Source organism: Dendrobates tinctorius, unplaced genomic scaffold (genome assembly GCF_039654945.1).
Source record: "Dendrobates tinctorius isolate UK_male_01 unplaced genomic scaffold, ASM3965494v1 ptg000138l, whole genome shotgun sequence".
Classification (NCBI taxonomy): Eukaryota; Metazoa; Chordata; class Amphibia; order Anura; family Dendrobatidae; genus Dendrobates; species Dendrobates tinctorius.
Genome location: NW_027361806.1, coordinates 787,448 through 805,406, shown reverse-complemented (window position 1 = coordinate 805,406; position 17,959 = coordinate 787,448). Strand labels below are relative to the sequence as shown.

General features: G+C 40.7%; 1 protein-coding gene across 1 annotated transcript in view; it reads right to left on the bottom strand.

Annotated features, from left to right (window-relative positions):
* Positions 1-17,959, bottom strand: part of TRABD2B (TraB domain containing 2B) — a 339,205-nt gene that overhangs the window by 184,976 nt on the left and 136,270 nt on the right. The window contains exon 3 of the mRNA XM_073544369.1: positions 9,926-10,072. Within this exon, the coding sequence (XP_073400470.1) occupies positions 9,926-10,072 (147 nt within the window). The remainder of the gene's footprint in view (positions 1-9,925; positions 10,073-17,959) is intronic.

Genomic DNA, 17,959 nt, shown 5'->3' with positions numbered 1-17,959 from the left:
GGAGGAAACACCAGGAGTTCAGTCTTTGACAGGTTCAGTTTCAGATATAGTGAGGACATGATATTAGACACAGCGTTTAGACAATCGCCAGTGTTTTCTAGAAAGGCTGGCGTGATGTCAGGAGAAGAAGCGTATAATTGGGTTTCATCAGCATAGAGATGGTACTGGAAACCAAATCTACTGATTGTTTGACCAATAGGGGCAGTGTACAAGGAGAAGAGGAGGGGGCCTAGAACCGATCCTTGAGGAACCCCAACAGTAAGGGGAAGGTGAGAGGAGGAGGAACCGGCAAAAGAAACAGTAAAGGAGCGGTCGGAGAGATAGGAGGAGAACCAGGAGAGAACGGTGTCCTTGAGGCCAATGGAATGGAGCATAGTGAGGAGGAGCTGATGATCCACAGTGTCGAATGCTGCAGAGAGATCCAAGAGAATTAGCATGGAGTAATGACCATTTGATATGAATATGTTCGGAACCGATCATAAGACTTATATTCAGCCTGAATAGTGTTCGAATATGGCACGGATATGTCAAAATCAGATTTGGGGCCAAAATCCGAATAAATTCGCTCATCTCTAGCTGTAACTTCTGCCTCTACAGTATAGTCAGCAGGGATAGCAGGGCTGGATTATAGGCCATTGGTAGTAGTTTGGCCTTACCACCCAGAAGGCTTCATGCATAAGTTATTGCCCCATAATACAACAAAAACAAAGTTCTTTGAGTGCATGTGGGTCTATGATATGGACTCACAAGGACTTTGAGCACCATCGGACAGAGTCCATGAATATGGTATCGTTGTATATGACAAGTACTTCATGTCTCCATATTCCAGCCCATAAATACTCATCAATGTCGAAATACAACACCATAAGGAAAAGTCGTGGAATTATGGAAATCACGGGACGAATGGACACCTTACTGATCTGGAAAAGATGAACAAATGTAAACAAAATGTTCAAAACATCTTGATTTTTTCACTATCATGGGCAGAATTCTCCGAACTTACACGTCTTGCCTGCTATCAGTGAGGTTATTAATAATTGTATGAGGAATGTTCTGCAACGTTGAGTGCACTTGGAAATGAAAATCGCCAAGATCCACTGCTGGCAGCGCCCTTTGTTGTTGACCAATGAAATCCCAGACATGCTCAATAGGAAACAAGTGTGTGGATGCCACAGACCATGGTAGAACGCTTAGGCCACACAGGCTGGTCATAGTAGCATGAGCAACATACAGCCTGGCATTGTTGTGTTGAGAAACGGTTCCAGTGTCTCTTTTGAGAAATGACCAAATCAATGTAATGCCGAGCTGTTAGTGAACCTAGTTCATGGTTCCAAATCCGTACATTATGTCATCACCCACCATAAGCCCAGGAGTAGGACCAGTATGACATTCCCTCATGAAGGCCTCTTCATGGCATTTCCCCTTGGTATTCACACCAATCTATGGTTACCATTGCGTCTAAGGCAAATGCCGGACTCATCACGGAAGAGGATACACCTCCAGTCTGCATTACTCCATTCTATCTATCCTCTGGTCTCCATCTATAGACCACGCCATGAAGAGGCCTTCACAATGGAACGTCACACCGTCCCTACACCCTGGATTATTGGGTGGAGTTGTCATAAAAAAAAGACACTCCGGAAGCCAAAAGTTGTTATACACTCGTTTTGAATGCTTGTCCTCCTCCATACATAAGATATTGAAGAATAAAGAGTCCTGGAACATGATCACGGACTATGAACATTTTGTTAACAACCTGTGTGGCTTGCAGGATCCTTCGTACTCGAATTTTGGAAGCATTGACTAACATGAGGTGATGAGATTGCTTTTTCCAATAGAGAACATCAATGGATCCAAGGGAATAAAACTCAAATAATTCATATAAGCACATGATTTAGATAACTGGTGGTGGCCATACACTAGTCATGAATTATTGTCCTGCTTCATAGATGAGATATAATCAGTAAATAGATTTTTTTTTGAACACCTAAAGGTTAAAATGAATGCACAAGTATTTTGAGGTTAAACTAATGGGACAATAGAAAGAAAATATTTTCTTGAGTTTGCAAAGTTTGGATAAGGGTCAAACTCAATCCTCCTATAACCTTAATTCACAGGATGCCCTTGACAAAGTATAAGGCGAAACATGCATCTGGGTGCAGCTATCCGTTTAGAGGTTGGGTAATTATTTTTATATTATTTATTAATATTCATTATTGATATAATATATTAATAAATAATGTATTTATTTATTATTTTTTATTAGTTTTATATTCTAGGCACTCTTTGGATATGGTGCTGAATTGTTGAAAAGTTTTATACATTGTTACCATTTATATAATTATGTAAAATGTGTTTGTCTCCACATTTGACTTATATGAAATACTTTATGGCAGACTCTAAGAAATCTATATCCATTTTTTGATCATTCATCCATTTCGATGTCTGTATACTGTAGACTGTAGGTGTGATATATTGCTTTGATCTCATTTTCCTGTGTATCTTTTTTTAGATGTTTATAATAAAAATGACATTTTAAATCGAATTACATGTTGTACATCGCTCGTAGGGTTGATATGTAATACCACAGACGTAGCTTTGCAGGGTGCAAAAGTAGAAGTTGCAATCAAACCTGGAACCTGAGGAGGGCCAATGGTATTCTGCCATATAAGAAGACACTAGAATTATAAATGACACATGGTAGGTGGTTTCTATTAAAGGGAATCTGTCAGCAGGTTTTTCTATGTAAGCAGGATGATGTAGGGACAGAGACCTGATTCCAGCGATGTATCACTTAGTTTACTGGGTGCAGGAATTCTTGATTTCTGCGGCAGATCTAGCAGAGCTCTGAATGCTGGGCTGTGTATAACCACAGTGCTGTATATTGATCGAAAGCTGTTAATCAGTGGTGGGGACAAGGTTAGACTAGGAGGCATGAGACAACTAGTCCTGTAGTGATAATCTTCTGCTGATAAAACGCTGACCTTATTGAAACAGCAAAACACAGCCTAGTAATTGACACATCACTGGAATCAGAGTATCAGCCCCAAAATCATTTTACCCTCTCATTACATAGCCAAAAACTGCTAAAAAGTTTTTATATAGGGGACCCAGGAACTTCAAGTTACTACTCGAAATGTATCACTACCATTTCTGCTTTCTTTAACTTGATGGAAACTGACATTCTTGCTTAACCCTGCTTTAATTTTTCTGTACAGTGACAGAAGACCATAGATGATGACAAGATGATCTTTTCTTCCCTACAAGGTTATCATCCATCTTTAATAAATGGAGTGTGGCTGTCTCATTCTATCTCTCTATCACCATCGGGTCTTGACCATATGATTCTCATTTTGTCTTTCATTTACAGAGGATCATGGTATTGTCTCAGCCCGGCCCAAAACATCTGCGTCTCAGATTCCCAAATTCTGCTTTCACTTTAAGTTGTCTTAAGAGTCAGAGAGCTTCTTAGACAAACCGTGACACTTTTTATCACCGGAGATTACAGCTTGTTTGATGGGAGATTCGACCATCATTAGTGTATTCCTTTTTTTTTTTTTACTTTTAAATTTTTTGTAATCGTATTTCATGAAAATGATCTTTGTGATGACATCTACCACCATAGTTCAGCTCAACTATTATATGGAATACTAAATTACTCCTTTCTACTAATATTTTTAAGACCGCAGTTTTCTCTATATCAGAGAAAATGTAATTGTTTTGTGTTATCATCAGCTGTTTATTAAAGTGGTTTTCTGGCTAGAAAAAAATAAAACAAAGATGTGAATAAAATAATAAATTATACATATTAATAATTATAGAGAAGAGCAAAAACATTCCAACTACCCTGGTCCACGTCCAGCTACTGTAAGTCCTCACTGGCAGGCATACCGGGGTAGTGTTCACTTAGATCAGGGTATTGTTCGCTTCTGCATCGGGAATTGTTTGTCCGGCATCCTAGGTGCTTCTCCCTTTTACTAGGCGGCCATGAAGTCATAACGTGCATTTTCTCACAGTTTCATGATGTGTACCACGCCAAGATGTTTTGTAGCACCGCAATGTAAGTCATGCCACCACGACAAGACACGCGTTGTGATGTCGCAATGTTCTCAAAAGCAGAGAAGGAAACTGTTTTTTTGGTATCAGTTATTTCTTAAAGGTAAAGGAGTTGCCCAGTTTAAAAAAAAATAGTCTTAAATGTGCCTAAAATAAATTATAAAAATTACTAATCATAAAGATGAGCAAAAAAAAAATTCCAACTATTCCGGTCCTGTGCCCACTGGCAGCCATATCAGGTTAGTGTTAACTTCTACTGTACAATTGTTTTTCTGCCATCCTGGGCACCTCTGCCATTTACTAGGCTTCCATGTTGGAATGATCTGTGTAGCACAGCAATACAAGTCATGACATTACAAGAAGAAAAATGTCACGGGGACCTAGTGAGTTCCAGAGGTGCCCAGGAAGGTGTAGAAAATAGTCGGACTCCATAACTACGCTGCAAGTGAAAGGCTCTTGAAACACCATTTCTATGGATGTCTGTATAGAACCAGTACTCACACCATGGATTTCATCAGATAGCTTCAACTCGACTGCAGAGGCATACAAGAAGATTCCAGAAGAAGTTTATTCTCAGGCTAAATTCTTGTATTATGCACAATAGTAACAACAGTAGCTGCAAGGACTGCAGTAGGTAGAAAGACAGAGATGTACAGGGATGTTCAGCGATGCACTTTGAAAGATGGCTGACGAACACTAACTGGGAAAGAAGGGAGGGGTTACTTACATCAAAGTTGAACTACAGGAAGAGAGACAGGCCAAACTTCTAAAAGGGGCAATCCTGATGGCATAGCAGTATCAACAATAAAACAATCAAAATACAATGCTGTTTAATTCTCAAGTTGTGGGACATGATAAAAAGGATTTACAAGACAGAAATGAATGTTGGACACCGGGTCAGGGCAGTCTGAATATTTTTGCTCATTTCTTATTTTTATGTTATCACAGACTCTAATCTTTTGCTATCTCCTCCAGTCTTGTGTCCAGGCAACTAAACTTCTGGCTTGTACTGGACCCAGGAGAGTGTATTCTGAGTTGGGTCTGGTTAACCCATCATGTGACTAGTAAGACAGCCCCCCTTCCTGTCCCAACCAATGAATAGACAGACAAGGGACCGGATTATTTAATAAAAGCCAATCAGCAGCCTCTTCATTTTGCACTGGTCCCTTGCAAGCACAGACAATGCTAGGCCTGGAGCTGCCGGACCAGAGACTGGAAGGGAAAACTAAAGATAGAGGCAGCTGTTATAATAGAAACATAGTGGTAGAACTATTCTTTATACACATTTAGGTATCATTTTGCTTGACTGAACAACCCCTTTAAAAGGAGTCTACTATTTTATCTTAATGCCTTTATAAAATGACGTTAGGAAATAAATAGGAAAGGGTTCAATCATTTAACCTATTTCTAGTTGCAGGAAGAATGTCTCCTAAAAGGATTGTGTATTATGTGGATGCCTATTAGCTTCAATGAGAGCCCAATAATCAATGCAGGAAAAAAGTCAGCTATCCCATAATGTGGAAATGAGGGGCCCCAGACAACCCCTTCAACTATCCAAAATAAAGAACAGCTGCAAAATGCCACTGATGTCATTGAAGGTAAATATATATATATAGGTCTAAGAGGTAAGGTTTCTCCTTGCGGAGAGTGACATGCCAGCTCTGGCTTGTCAAGGTAAGGAGGCTTATTCGCCGTGCAATGCTCCTCTGGGAAAATAATATGCAAATTGCCTCTTCAGAAAGAAAGAGGACTTTTACTCTACAGCGCCACCTATTGGTAGTAGCGATCCTACAAGTTATTTTCCCAGAGGAGCATTGCACGGCGAATAAGCCTCCTTACCTTGACAAGCCAGAGCTGGCATGTCACTCTCCGCAAGGAGAAACCTTACCTCTTAGACCTTAGTCCAGAGCCTCTCACCTAGCCAAATCAGTTCTCATACTTTGCACTGACGAGAGCCAACAGCTCGAAACACCGTGTCTGCAAATTGAGATTCTGATTTGGCTTTTATCCTAAGTCATATTACAAGACTCGTTAAAGGGTTGATTGTGACTTGTAGGATCGCTACTACCAATAGGTGGCGCTGTAGAGTAAAAGTCCTCTTTCTTTCTGAAGAGGCAATTTGCATATATATATACACTCAAAAATGACCACTATTCTAGGTAAAAAAACTTTTTGCAAAACATAGAATTTAATGACTTAAAGAAGGATAATAGCTCTTATCAGACAGTTACATCCTAAATCTGTCTTATCCTCACTCATGTAGGGTCCAAGAATGTAAAAAAAATATCCTTCATCCTCCAGACCCAGATGATTGTAGTTCTGTAATTGCCATGATATCTGTGAGACACGGCATTGCAATGAATAACACCATCATCGATTTCAATGTTGTGTTACAAAATGAATGAGTCAAGTAAAGAGTGACACAAGGTGATTCGAGACTGTCAGTCAGGAAAACATTCCAGCCATTTATCATCACATCTGACTGTAGCCTCAGGTTGGCTACAAGACTGTCCTAAGGTCACCGGCCACAGACAGGAAGTTAGAGGAACGAATATGACAACAGATATGGAAGTGCTTTTCTAAATTCTCCTGCCAGTTGAAGATGAAATGGCACTTTCCAAAAACTTTTGACATGTAGAGACACGGAGTGTTGAGACTCCCACCCATTAATGAAAGGAGCAGAAATGCTGAGCTGACAGCTACTCTACGACGAGACTGTAGGACGGGTTCACTAAGAAGTCGAGGAGTTTGTCTTCAGTCTCGGAGGAGAGCTGACCACTTGTCCTTCATGAAAGCGATCAATACAGGTGTCATCCTCAGGGTTGGATTTATTCTGACTGATGTATTTTATCTTTACAACATACCGTACAGCAGCCATATAATGTAAAATTATATCCAATGAAGTGTATGTATTGAGAACTGAACAACATGGATAGGATGTATTGCTGAAGTGGTTGTCATCTACTGGACAACCCCTTGCTAATTGGCCAACAAAAATAAAAATTGATACCATCTGAACTTGTGCTGGTCCACAGCACTCTCTGGACGCCCCCATCAGTTGTAAATTCCAGAAAACTGTAGTAGAGCTGAGTTGACCACTTCTCCTTCATTAAACCGATTAATAGAGTGTGTGTCAACATCAGGGCTGGATTTATTCTGACTCCACATATTCAATGTTTACAACATACCGTACAGTGGCCATATAACGTAATGTGATATTTCTGGAAAAGTTAGCTAATAACTAATACAACTTACATAACAGCTCCCTTTAGTTATGACCCCTGTAATATTGGGCACCATCCGGCACCTAAAAATGGACCAAAAGGGTCATATTATATCCAATGATGAGTATATATTGAGAACTGCACAACTACTAGACAACACCTTGCTAATTGGCAAACAAAAATAAAAACTGATAACATCTGAACTTGTGCTGCTCCACAGTGCTCTCTGGATGCCACAATCAGTTATTGATTTTAGCAAACTGGTAGGCAGAAGCAGCAGACAGTTTGGAGGTGTGATACTAACCCAAGAGGTAAGTATCTCTTTTTTTCATCATTATGAGACTATTAACAAGGGGATGTCCTCAAGTGGGCAATACCCTTAAAGCAGTAATATCCAACCTGTAGCTCTCCAGGATCCCAGGAGTTGTAGCTTCATAACAAAGGGGTGACCACTAGTCTGAACCATATGTTTGCCCATATTAATTTAGAATAATAAAAAATTAGCTTCAACGCTGTATAACATAGAGCTAGATGGTGGAATGGCAGCAATATATTGCGCGGACATTCCCTATAAGGCTTCTTTATATTGGGTAATGTGTAGTAAGCCACTGAGTGGCGAATGCCTCAGAGGGCTTAAGTGTAGAGAGTGTGTTAGTGCAGCGACTTATTTCGATAATCATTAGACTACCGGGCCATGCGCTGGGTTTCCCTTTGATTATAAACTAAGAATTGCTCTTAAGCCTTTCGTTATGATGAGAGGACTTATGTGCAAAGACTCGGGAAGTCCATATAATTGGGCTTTGTTGCTGCACATTCCTTCCAAATCTTTTCAGACAAATCAACAATCCCGGTGCTCACGAGGGCCAACCAGAGGGACAGCACTGTAATCCCATTATTTCCCTTGGCAAATGAGAGCCACGTGTGGAGCAACTTTGTTATAAGGGCATAAAGGGGGAAGGTAGAGCAAGTCGTGAGCAGAGGTTACTCATGTCAGACTGATATGACCGAACCATGGCGGCGCACAAGGGATGGGTGTATGGTCAACAGAGGAGGATTGAGAAAAATATGGGAAAATCACCCGCTATAAAATTCAGCTATTTCTAAATTACAAGAAAAAACAGATGCCAGCTAACATGGTCACTTTGCAGCTTATATATGTGGTCTCAGATAACTAAATCCAAAATCTGACTAGTTATGGAGGGTTTTGGAGATAAGCTACTAGTTTTAACAGGACGTGCCATTCGGATACTAGCAAAGACTTATTAGTGTCTGATTGGGAAGGGTTAAATCATGACATATTGTCATGGGGGTCCATCCTTTGGTATCTCCAATGATCGTGAGAAAGGAGGGACCTCAGCACTGTGCATTACAGATCCTTCCAAGGATCAGTGGAGGTCACCTAGGTTGGACCTTCACCACTCATTAAGTTACGGTATATCTTAGTGGTCTACTGTTGGGATTGAACACCCCTTTAATATGATGGCAAATTAATAGGGCTGGCTTGTAATATTATATATAATCCAGGAAAAGACATATCATTGGTGCAACCTGGAGGCCAAGAGTTAAGGGGGCCACTACTACTTCCAAAGCAAGGGGAATTGTGTATTATAATGATTTACTGAACTGCAAAGGGTCCTGTTCTTGCCAGGGGACCTCTTCTGTTTCTGTTTGCATCCACTCCTGCTCAAAGGGGTTGTCTCCTCTGCACTTAATATATTTTATAATTCTCCATGAGCATGCTCTTTATCAGGATACTTACCGGTAGTTGCAAATTTATGTTTTGCGTAATTTTTTTTAGTCACGTTTCTTTTTTTGTCTTGCTTTCTTCATTGGTGCTTTTTTTTTTCCTCAATTTTTTTTTTTAAATGCAGCACGCAGTTCATGAATTTTGCGCAAAATAAGAAAAGCTCTTTATTCACGCCTTTAAACTTTCCTTTTTTTTTACAACAAAGTTGAATATTCTGCAAAAAAATGTTGCAAAACTTCCACTAAAAATTTAGGCGTACATTAAATCACTGCAGGGGGTGAGGACTGGAGTGAAAACTCCAAATCTTGGACATAATAATGAATATAAAAAAATCAACAAAAAGCAGGAAAATAAATATAAAATAAAAAAAAGTACAAATTAAAAGTAGAATAAGGTACAAGTGAAAAACAATTGAACACCAAAAACTAGACAAAAAATGGCACAAATGCAATAATGAATAGGACCTTTAGACTAAATGTCAATATAATAATGTTTTATTGTGCATTCATTATATTAATATATTATTAATTTTTGTTATTGACCATTGCCCGGAAGGCTGGACTCTGCTGGAGCTGACAGACTCTCTTATGCCACATGCAGACAATGGAGCCCATCAATGTATCTCCATATGATGATGATTACTCTTGACTCCACTCAGCCGGGTGATATCCCTCATGTGGTGACATCACTATTCCTCCTCTGGGGGCACCAAGACCGTTAAAAAGCCATTGCCTAATTTCTGGATTGCTCAGTGTGATAAGAATGTCAACCAGGAGAGCAGTGCCCATTACATTTTCTATACTGATTCCTACTAAAAAGTATTTGACCGTTGTTTTATTGACGGACCATAAATTGTCCTAGAAGAAAATCATTTCCCACATATTTTATGAGTACAAACCTGTGAAGAATCGTGGTTGAAGATGACGGAGTTGAGGTCTCCACAGTTGTAATGTTTTATGAGATCTTCAGTGGTGTAGGGGGCCTGAAAGCTTCCTGCCCGTAGACTTTCATGTTGCAGCAACGTCTGGTTCAAAGCAAATAAAACCTGGAAACAGAACAATAAAACAATGTTGGTCAAGTTCGTAAAATATGTAAAATACACATAAATAAAATCATATCTTGGAGATTCATGTGGTTAAAAGGTTAGTTAAAACCCTTAGAGCTCCCATCAGGTTTCTCACCATGACTGGCCTGGGTGTGAGACTTGTGGAATTGCACCCGTGCTGAAGGGGTCTTCACATAAGGTCTGACATCCATGGCCCATGCTGAAGGGGTCTTTACATGGGGTCTGACACCTACAGTCCATGCTGAAGGGGTTTTCACAGAAGGTCTGACTAACACCCATGGCCCTTGCTTGAAGGGGTTTTCACATAAGGTCTGACAACCAAGGACCATGCTCTAGGGGTCTTCACATAAGGTCTGACACCCATGGCACGTGCTGAAGGCGTATTCACATAAGGTCCGACACCCATGGCCCGTGCTGAAGGGGTATTCACATAAGGTCCGACACCCATGGCCCGTGCTGAAGGGGTATTCACATAAAGTCTGACACCCATGCCCAGTGCTGAAGGAGTCTTCACATAAGGCTTGAAACCCATAGCCCATGCTGAAGGGGTATTCACATAAAGTCTTACACCCATGCCCTGCACTGAGGGGTCTTCACGTAAGGTCTAACAACCAAGGCCCATGTTGAACAGGTCTTCACAGAACGTTTGACACCCATGGCCCTTGCTGAAGTGGTCTTCACATAATGGCTGACTCATATGGCCCATGCTGAAGGGGTTTACACGTAAGGTCTGACAACCAAGGCCTGTGATGAAGCAGTCTTCACATAAGGTCTGACACCCACAGCTCATGTTGAAGGGGTTTTCATGTAAGGTCTGACAACGAAGGCCTGTGATGAAGTAGTCTTCACATAAGATCTGACACCCACAGTTCATGTTGAAGGGGTTTTCATGTAAGGTCTGACAACGAAGGCCTGTGCTGAAGGGGTCTTCATATAAGATTTGACACTCAAGGCTCATGCTGAAGAGGTTTTCGAATATGGTCTGACATCCAAGGCCCGTGCTGAAGCGGTCTTCACATAAGGTTAGGCACCCACAGCTCATGCTGAAGGGGCTTTCATGTAAGGTCTGACAACCAAGGACCATGCTGAAACGGTCTTCACAAGGTCAGACACCCAAAGCTCATGTTGAAGGGGTTTACACATAAGGTCTGACAACCAAGGCCCATGCTAAAGGGGTCTTCACATAAGGTCTGACACCCATGGCTTGTGACCAGTATCGATTGAAATAAATTGTATATGCAATAGTTTAATTGAGACTTTGCATAATTATAGACTTTTCGTATGGCACAGTTAAAAGTACTGTATGAAGGTATTTCCTTAGGCATTGTTTGGCTGTGATACTTATGCACTGTACAGTACATTACTGCCATAGTGTATGATGGAGGCAGCACTGTAAAGGATTTTTGTTTAGGTGCGTGTTTTACTTGGCCGATGTATGGCATTGTGGTTGTCCACCTTTGAGGACAACTTTTCTTGTTTTCTATTTTACTTCAATGCATTTATTTCTTTACCCAATTTGTATTTTTGCTAATGGTTTTAATTAAAAAATGTTAGCACAGTTTCCCTTCTATAACCTTTGTGCCGAAGAATGAGTTATCTAAGGATCTGTCAGTGAGCTCATTCCAGTGATCTGATGGAAGAGTTTGTAACTCTTTTTATCTGTCTTTTTCTGACTTGCTGTGAGCTAATTTTTAACCACAGAGCACATCAAAGTTAAATGTGGCGGTACAAGACAGATGGTGCAACATTTCTAATGAGACCCAAGAGCAAAAATCATTTTTGGTCCCAAATACATGCAGTTTTGCAGTTACCGTATGTATAACCCACTCCAATATTACTCCACATTAAGACTGATGAAGTTGGAATGGTAGTCCTATCGGTTTCCAGTAGTGATGGATATGGTACTATCTGACCATGCTCGGGTGCTAACTGAGTGTCTTTGGCATGCTCGAAAAACATATTCGCGTCCCCATGGCTGCATGTCTCATGTCCGACAGCCTCAACACATGCAGGGAATGCCTGTTTGGCCAAAAAAATTAACTTTAGTCACCATTTCACAAGACCCATAAGCCATAACGTTCTCATTTTTCAGGATCAGGGGCTGAGTGAGGGATTATTTTTTGCACCATGAACTGACATTTTCACTGATACCATTTTGGGGTAGATACGATCTTTCAATCACTTTTTATTTCATTTTATTGCAATGTTGCGCCAAACAAAAATACGTAATTCTGGCAGCTTCATTTTATTTCTTGTTACGCCGTTTACCAATCAGATTAATTTATTTTATACTTTGATAAATCGGACATTTCTGAAGGCGGCGAAACCAAATACAGTATGTGTATTTTTTTATTTATTTATTTATATTTTATTAATTTTTTAATTTTTTTAAGCAATGCATAATAAATAAATATTTTTTTATTTTTTATTGTTTTTCTTTTTTTTAAGTTTACCTTTTTTTTTTGGTTACTTTTTACTGTATTGTTGTCCGATCGCCTGTGTTATACGTAGCAGAGCTTCAGCCTCTAGAGCTTATTGTAAATGAAAGGAGGCATTAACAGTGTGAGACATGTAGATCAGTAGAGCAGACTGTCAGTCATTACATGTCTCACACTGGTAACGCCCTATTTCATGTAAAAAAAGCTCTGGAGGCAGATTCTTGGGAAGATCTATGTCAGGCCCAGTGGTGTAACTACAAAGATATGGACCCCGCTGCGAACTTTCAAATGGGCCCCCCCACCCCGGGCTGCCACTAGGAATTTCGGGGCCCATACTGGCAAAATTTTTGGGGCCCCCTTGAGACCAGCCCAGGCTCCATCCCTCGAACTGTCCACAGCCCCACCGCTCCCATAACTCCACCCCACATAGAGAATAAAAGGAGTGGAGGGCAGGTGTCTGACTTGCTACACCATAGAATATGTCGTCCCCCATATTATATAACACAGCCTCCCCCATAGAAAATAATGTACCCCCATGGTAAATAACACAGCCGCATAGTATATAGCACAGCACCACATGGTATGCAGCACAGCACTGCATGGTATACAGCACAGCACCGCATGGTGTAAAGCACAGCCCTGCATGGTATACAGCCCCCCATGGTATACAGCACAGCACCCTTCATAGTATACAACACAACACCCCCCATGGGATACAGCACTGCATGGTATACAGCCCCCCCATGGTATACAGCACAGCACCCCCCATGGTATAAAGCACCCCCCATGGTATACACCTCCGCATGGTATACAGCACAGCACCCCCTCCATGGCATACAGCACTGCATCATATACAGTCCCCCATGGTATACAGCACAGCAACCCCCCATGGTATACAGCACAGCACCCCCCATGGTATACAGCACAGCACCCCCCATGGTATACAGCACCGCATGGTATACAGCCCCCCATGGTATACAGCACCCCCATGGTATACAGTTCTGCATGGTATACAGCCCCCCTGGTATACAGTACAGCACCCCCCCAAAGTATACAGCTCCGCATGGTATACAGCCCCCCTGGTATACAGCACAGCATCCCCCCATGGTATACAGCACAGCACCCCCCATAGTATACAGTGCCGCATGGTATACAGCCCCCCTGGTATACAGCACAGCACCCCCCATAGTATACAGCTCCGCATGGTACACAGCCCCCCTGGTATACAGCACAGGACCCCCCATGGTATACAGCACCACATGGTATACATCCTCCCATGGTATACAGCACAGCACCCCCGCTCATGGTATACAGCCCCCATGGTATACAGCACACACCCCCCACCCATGGTATACAGCACCATGGTACACAGTCACTCCCCCAAGAATGGTCCCACAGTCCTGGCTGTACTCACTGTTGCATAAAAAAACACTCTCCTCACCTTCTCCTCGTGCTGCTCCCGGCTCCTGTCTCCTGCTCTGCCTGATACACAGTGAGTGTGCGATGATGTCATTGCGCACCCGCTGTGTATCAGAGGCAGAGCGGGGAATGATGGGAGAAGGAGCATCAGCTGATGCTCTCTCCTCCATCATTGTTTTGAACTGTACCGGCGTCATGGACGCCGGTATAGTTCAATGCGGCGGCGGGGGGGAGTCGGCGCTGACATGGTGCGTCTCTGACCCCCCCAGCCTGCCCCGCCACTGGGGCCCTATGCGGGCCCCCTCTGCTCATCAGACTCCATACGCCATTCATAGGTTTTAACAGTTCATTTACGTATTAAGAAAAATGTGGATTTCTCGGGAATAAGACATCGGATCATAGATATCAAGGTATCAAATTATTCAGCTTCTATTAAGTTCTTAATCCCACTATTCAACAGTAGCTAAGGCAGACAAAACTTTATCATTTCATCTTAGGTATACCCAGTTGATTGGGACTTCTGTGTCAGAAAAACAGAGCACTGACCACTGTATAAATATTTTAGGACATTATTCAGAACAGAATATTAGACATGACATTGTGTTAAAGATGGACATTCCCTTTAAGGATCAGGGCTCATAGAATCAATAAGTGCAGAATGTTCCCATCCTTCCATACAATGTCGAACATTTTTTCTCATTAAAAGTTAATAAAAAAAGTGATTTTGTGCTTGACAACCAGACACATTTAGAGGTTAGAAAATGAGAACAAACACTCGTCCGGTTTCTATGAGCAAAATAACAGTAGAAGGACCCTAGCCAAGGTTACCGGACCCTAATAAGTCTTACGGGATAAGAAAACCCGCTTTTGTAGATAGATACTCTTCTTCTTGCTAGGTGCGTGCAGCTAATGTCCTTTAAAATCAGTCATCAAAATTAAAATTGTCAAATATTGACTCAATGTCATTAAGACTAAAGAACAAATATGAAGTAATCCATAGCAACCATCTTCTATCAGCACAATGAAGGCTGGGGATCGCTATGTGTTACTTTATGGAGACAAAAACTTTTTGTTGGATTACAGCCTGCAAAAACTAACCTTTTCGGCATCAAAAAATTCAGTAGAATTATGAATTCAGCTCTGGAGGATAAACCAGGATATAATTCATGATCAATTAATACAAGGTAAAAAAATACAATGTATTTTCAAAATTACTCAACTATATAAATAGAAAATAGTATTCAAGTCTCAATATGACAATATCCAATAAGTATAAAATAGCATGTTAATCACGGTAAGTACAAAATAAAAAAATTCAATCTTTCTGCAAAAATAGTCAATATTTTAAATAGAAAATTGTTTTCAAATCTGAAAATAGACCAAATGCATAAAAGAAAAAAAGCAACAAAAAAACCTAGCAGAAATATAAATGCAGCTCTGAAGTATACAACAGGACAAGGATGCAAATCAGGATCAGTATAATATGCTTAAGTAATGCAATGCATTTGCAAAGATACTCAACTTTTTATATAGAAAATAGTGTTCACATGGGTTCAGCTTTAGAAAATAGTATTCATGTCTGAACATTACCGTATTTACTTAAAACAGCAGAATTATGGATTCAGCTCTGGAGTATAACATAGGTTGTCAATCAGTATAAAATAAACAATGCAATTATTTTTTTGTCAAAAGTAGTCAACGATTTTTATTTAGAAAATGTTTTTTTGTAAATTTGAAAATGGACTGAATCCATTAAAAAAATGCAGAAATATAAATGCAGCTCTTGAGCATACAACAGGAGGCAAATCAGGATCATTGCAAGATAAGTAGTGCAATGTACTTATTTTTTTTATATAGAAAATTGTGTTACAATATCAACACATGCCCTATGTATATACTGTCCGATTGGCATTTATCAGTCAGATATGTCCGAGGGATGTCCACAATTAATGACTCTAGCTGACTACAGGGACATTTTTACATAATATCTTACATAATTTCAAGCCACCCTCCCCCCACCCAGGATATCCAAATGTCCGCGCCGAGTCTATGATTGAAGTGCAACTTAAAAGAGTTTTTTACAGTTCCTTCTGGAAGACTGTGATTGTCAGCCCTACAAATCAACACTGACCCTTATTCATCTAAAATACATTTCATGTCCCTCAGGAATTTAGGGTATTACTCTCCTCTCCAGCTTCCCATGTCCACAAAATTACTTACATTTCCAACTTTGACACCAGGAAAACACACTATCCCTTTGTTCTTTGGGGAAAAAAAAAGCTGACACCAGTAGACACACAATTATGGTAGAATGGATGTGAAATTTTTTTTTCTGAGGTGCAGGGGTCTATGGAGGATAGAACAAGTGCATTTATTGTGACCAATATTGGGAAACACATTGGACAATTTAAATGTCAGCATAAATAAAAATTACTATTTGAAAAAAATATATATATATACAGTTGTGGCCAAAAGTATTGACACCCCTGCAATTCTGTCAGATAATACTCAGTTTCTTCCTGAAAATGATTGCAAACACAAATTCTTTGATATTATTATCTTCATTTAATTTGTCTTAAATGAAAAAACGCAAAAAGAATTGTCCTAAAGCCAAATTGGATATAATTCCACACCAAACATAAAAAAGAGGGTGGACAAAAGTATTGGCACTGTTCGAAAAATCATGTGATGCTTCTCTAATTTGTGTAATTAACAGCACCTGTAACTTACCTGTGGCACCTAACAGGTGTTGGCAATAACTAAATCACACTTGCAGCCAGTTGACATGAATTAAATTTGACTCATCCTCTGTCCTGTGTCCTTGTGTGTACCACATTGAGCATGGAGAAAAGAAAGAAGACCAAAGAACTGTCTGAGGACTTGAGAAACCAAATTGTGAGGAAGCATGAGCAATCTCAAGGCTACAAGTCCATCTCCAAAGACCTGAATGTTCCTGTGTCTACCGTGTGCAGTGTCATCAAGAAGTTTAAAGCCCATGGCACTGTGGCTAACCTCCCTAGATGTGGACGGAAAAGAAAAATTGACAAGAGATTTCAACGCAAGATTGTGCGGATGTTGGATAAAGAACCTCGACTAACATCCAAACAAGTTCAAGCTGCCCTGCAGTCCGAGGGTGCAACAGTGTCAACCCGTACTATCCATCGGCGTCTGAATGAAAAGGGACTGTATGGTAGGAGACCCAGGAAGACCCCACTTCTTACCCCGAGACATAAAAAAGCCAGGCTGGAGTTTGCCAAAACTTACCTGAAAAAGCCTAAAACGTTTTGGAAGAATGTTCTCTGGTCAGATGAGACAAAAGTAGAGCTTTTTGGGCAAAGGCATCAACATAGAGTTTACAGGAGAAAAAAAGAGGCATTCAAAGAAAAGAGCACGGTCCCTACAGTCAAACATGGCAGAGGTTCCCTGATGTTTTGGGGTTGCTTTGCTGCCTCTGGCACTGGACTGCTTGACCGTGTGCATGGCATTATGAAGTCTGAAGACTACCAACAAATTTTGCAGCATAATGTAGGGCCCAGTGTGAGAAAGCTGGGTCTCCCTCAGAGATCATGGGTCTTCCAGCAGGACAATGACCCAAAACACACTTCAAAAAGCACTAGAAAATGGTTTGAGAGAAAGCACTGGAGACTTCTAAGGTGGCCAGCAATGAGTCCAGACCTGAATCCCATAGAACACCTGTGGAGAGATCTAAAAATGGCAGTTTGGAGAAGGCACCCTTCAAATATCAGGGACCTGGAGCAGTTTGCCAAAGAAGAATGGTCTAAAATTCCAGCAGAGCATTGTAAGAAACTCATTGATGGTTACCGGAAGTGGTTGGTCGCAGTTATTTTGGCTAAAGGTTGTGCAACCAAGTATTATGCTGAGGGTGCCAATACTTTTATCTGGCCCATTTTTGGAGTTTTGTGTGAAATGATCAATGTTTTGCTTTTTGCTTCATTTTCTATTGTGTTTTTTCATTTAAGACAAATTAAATGAAGATAATAATACCAAA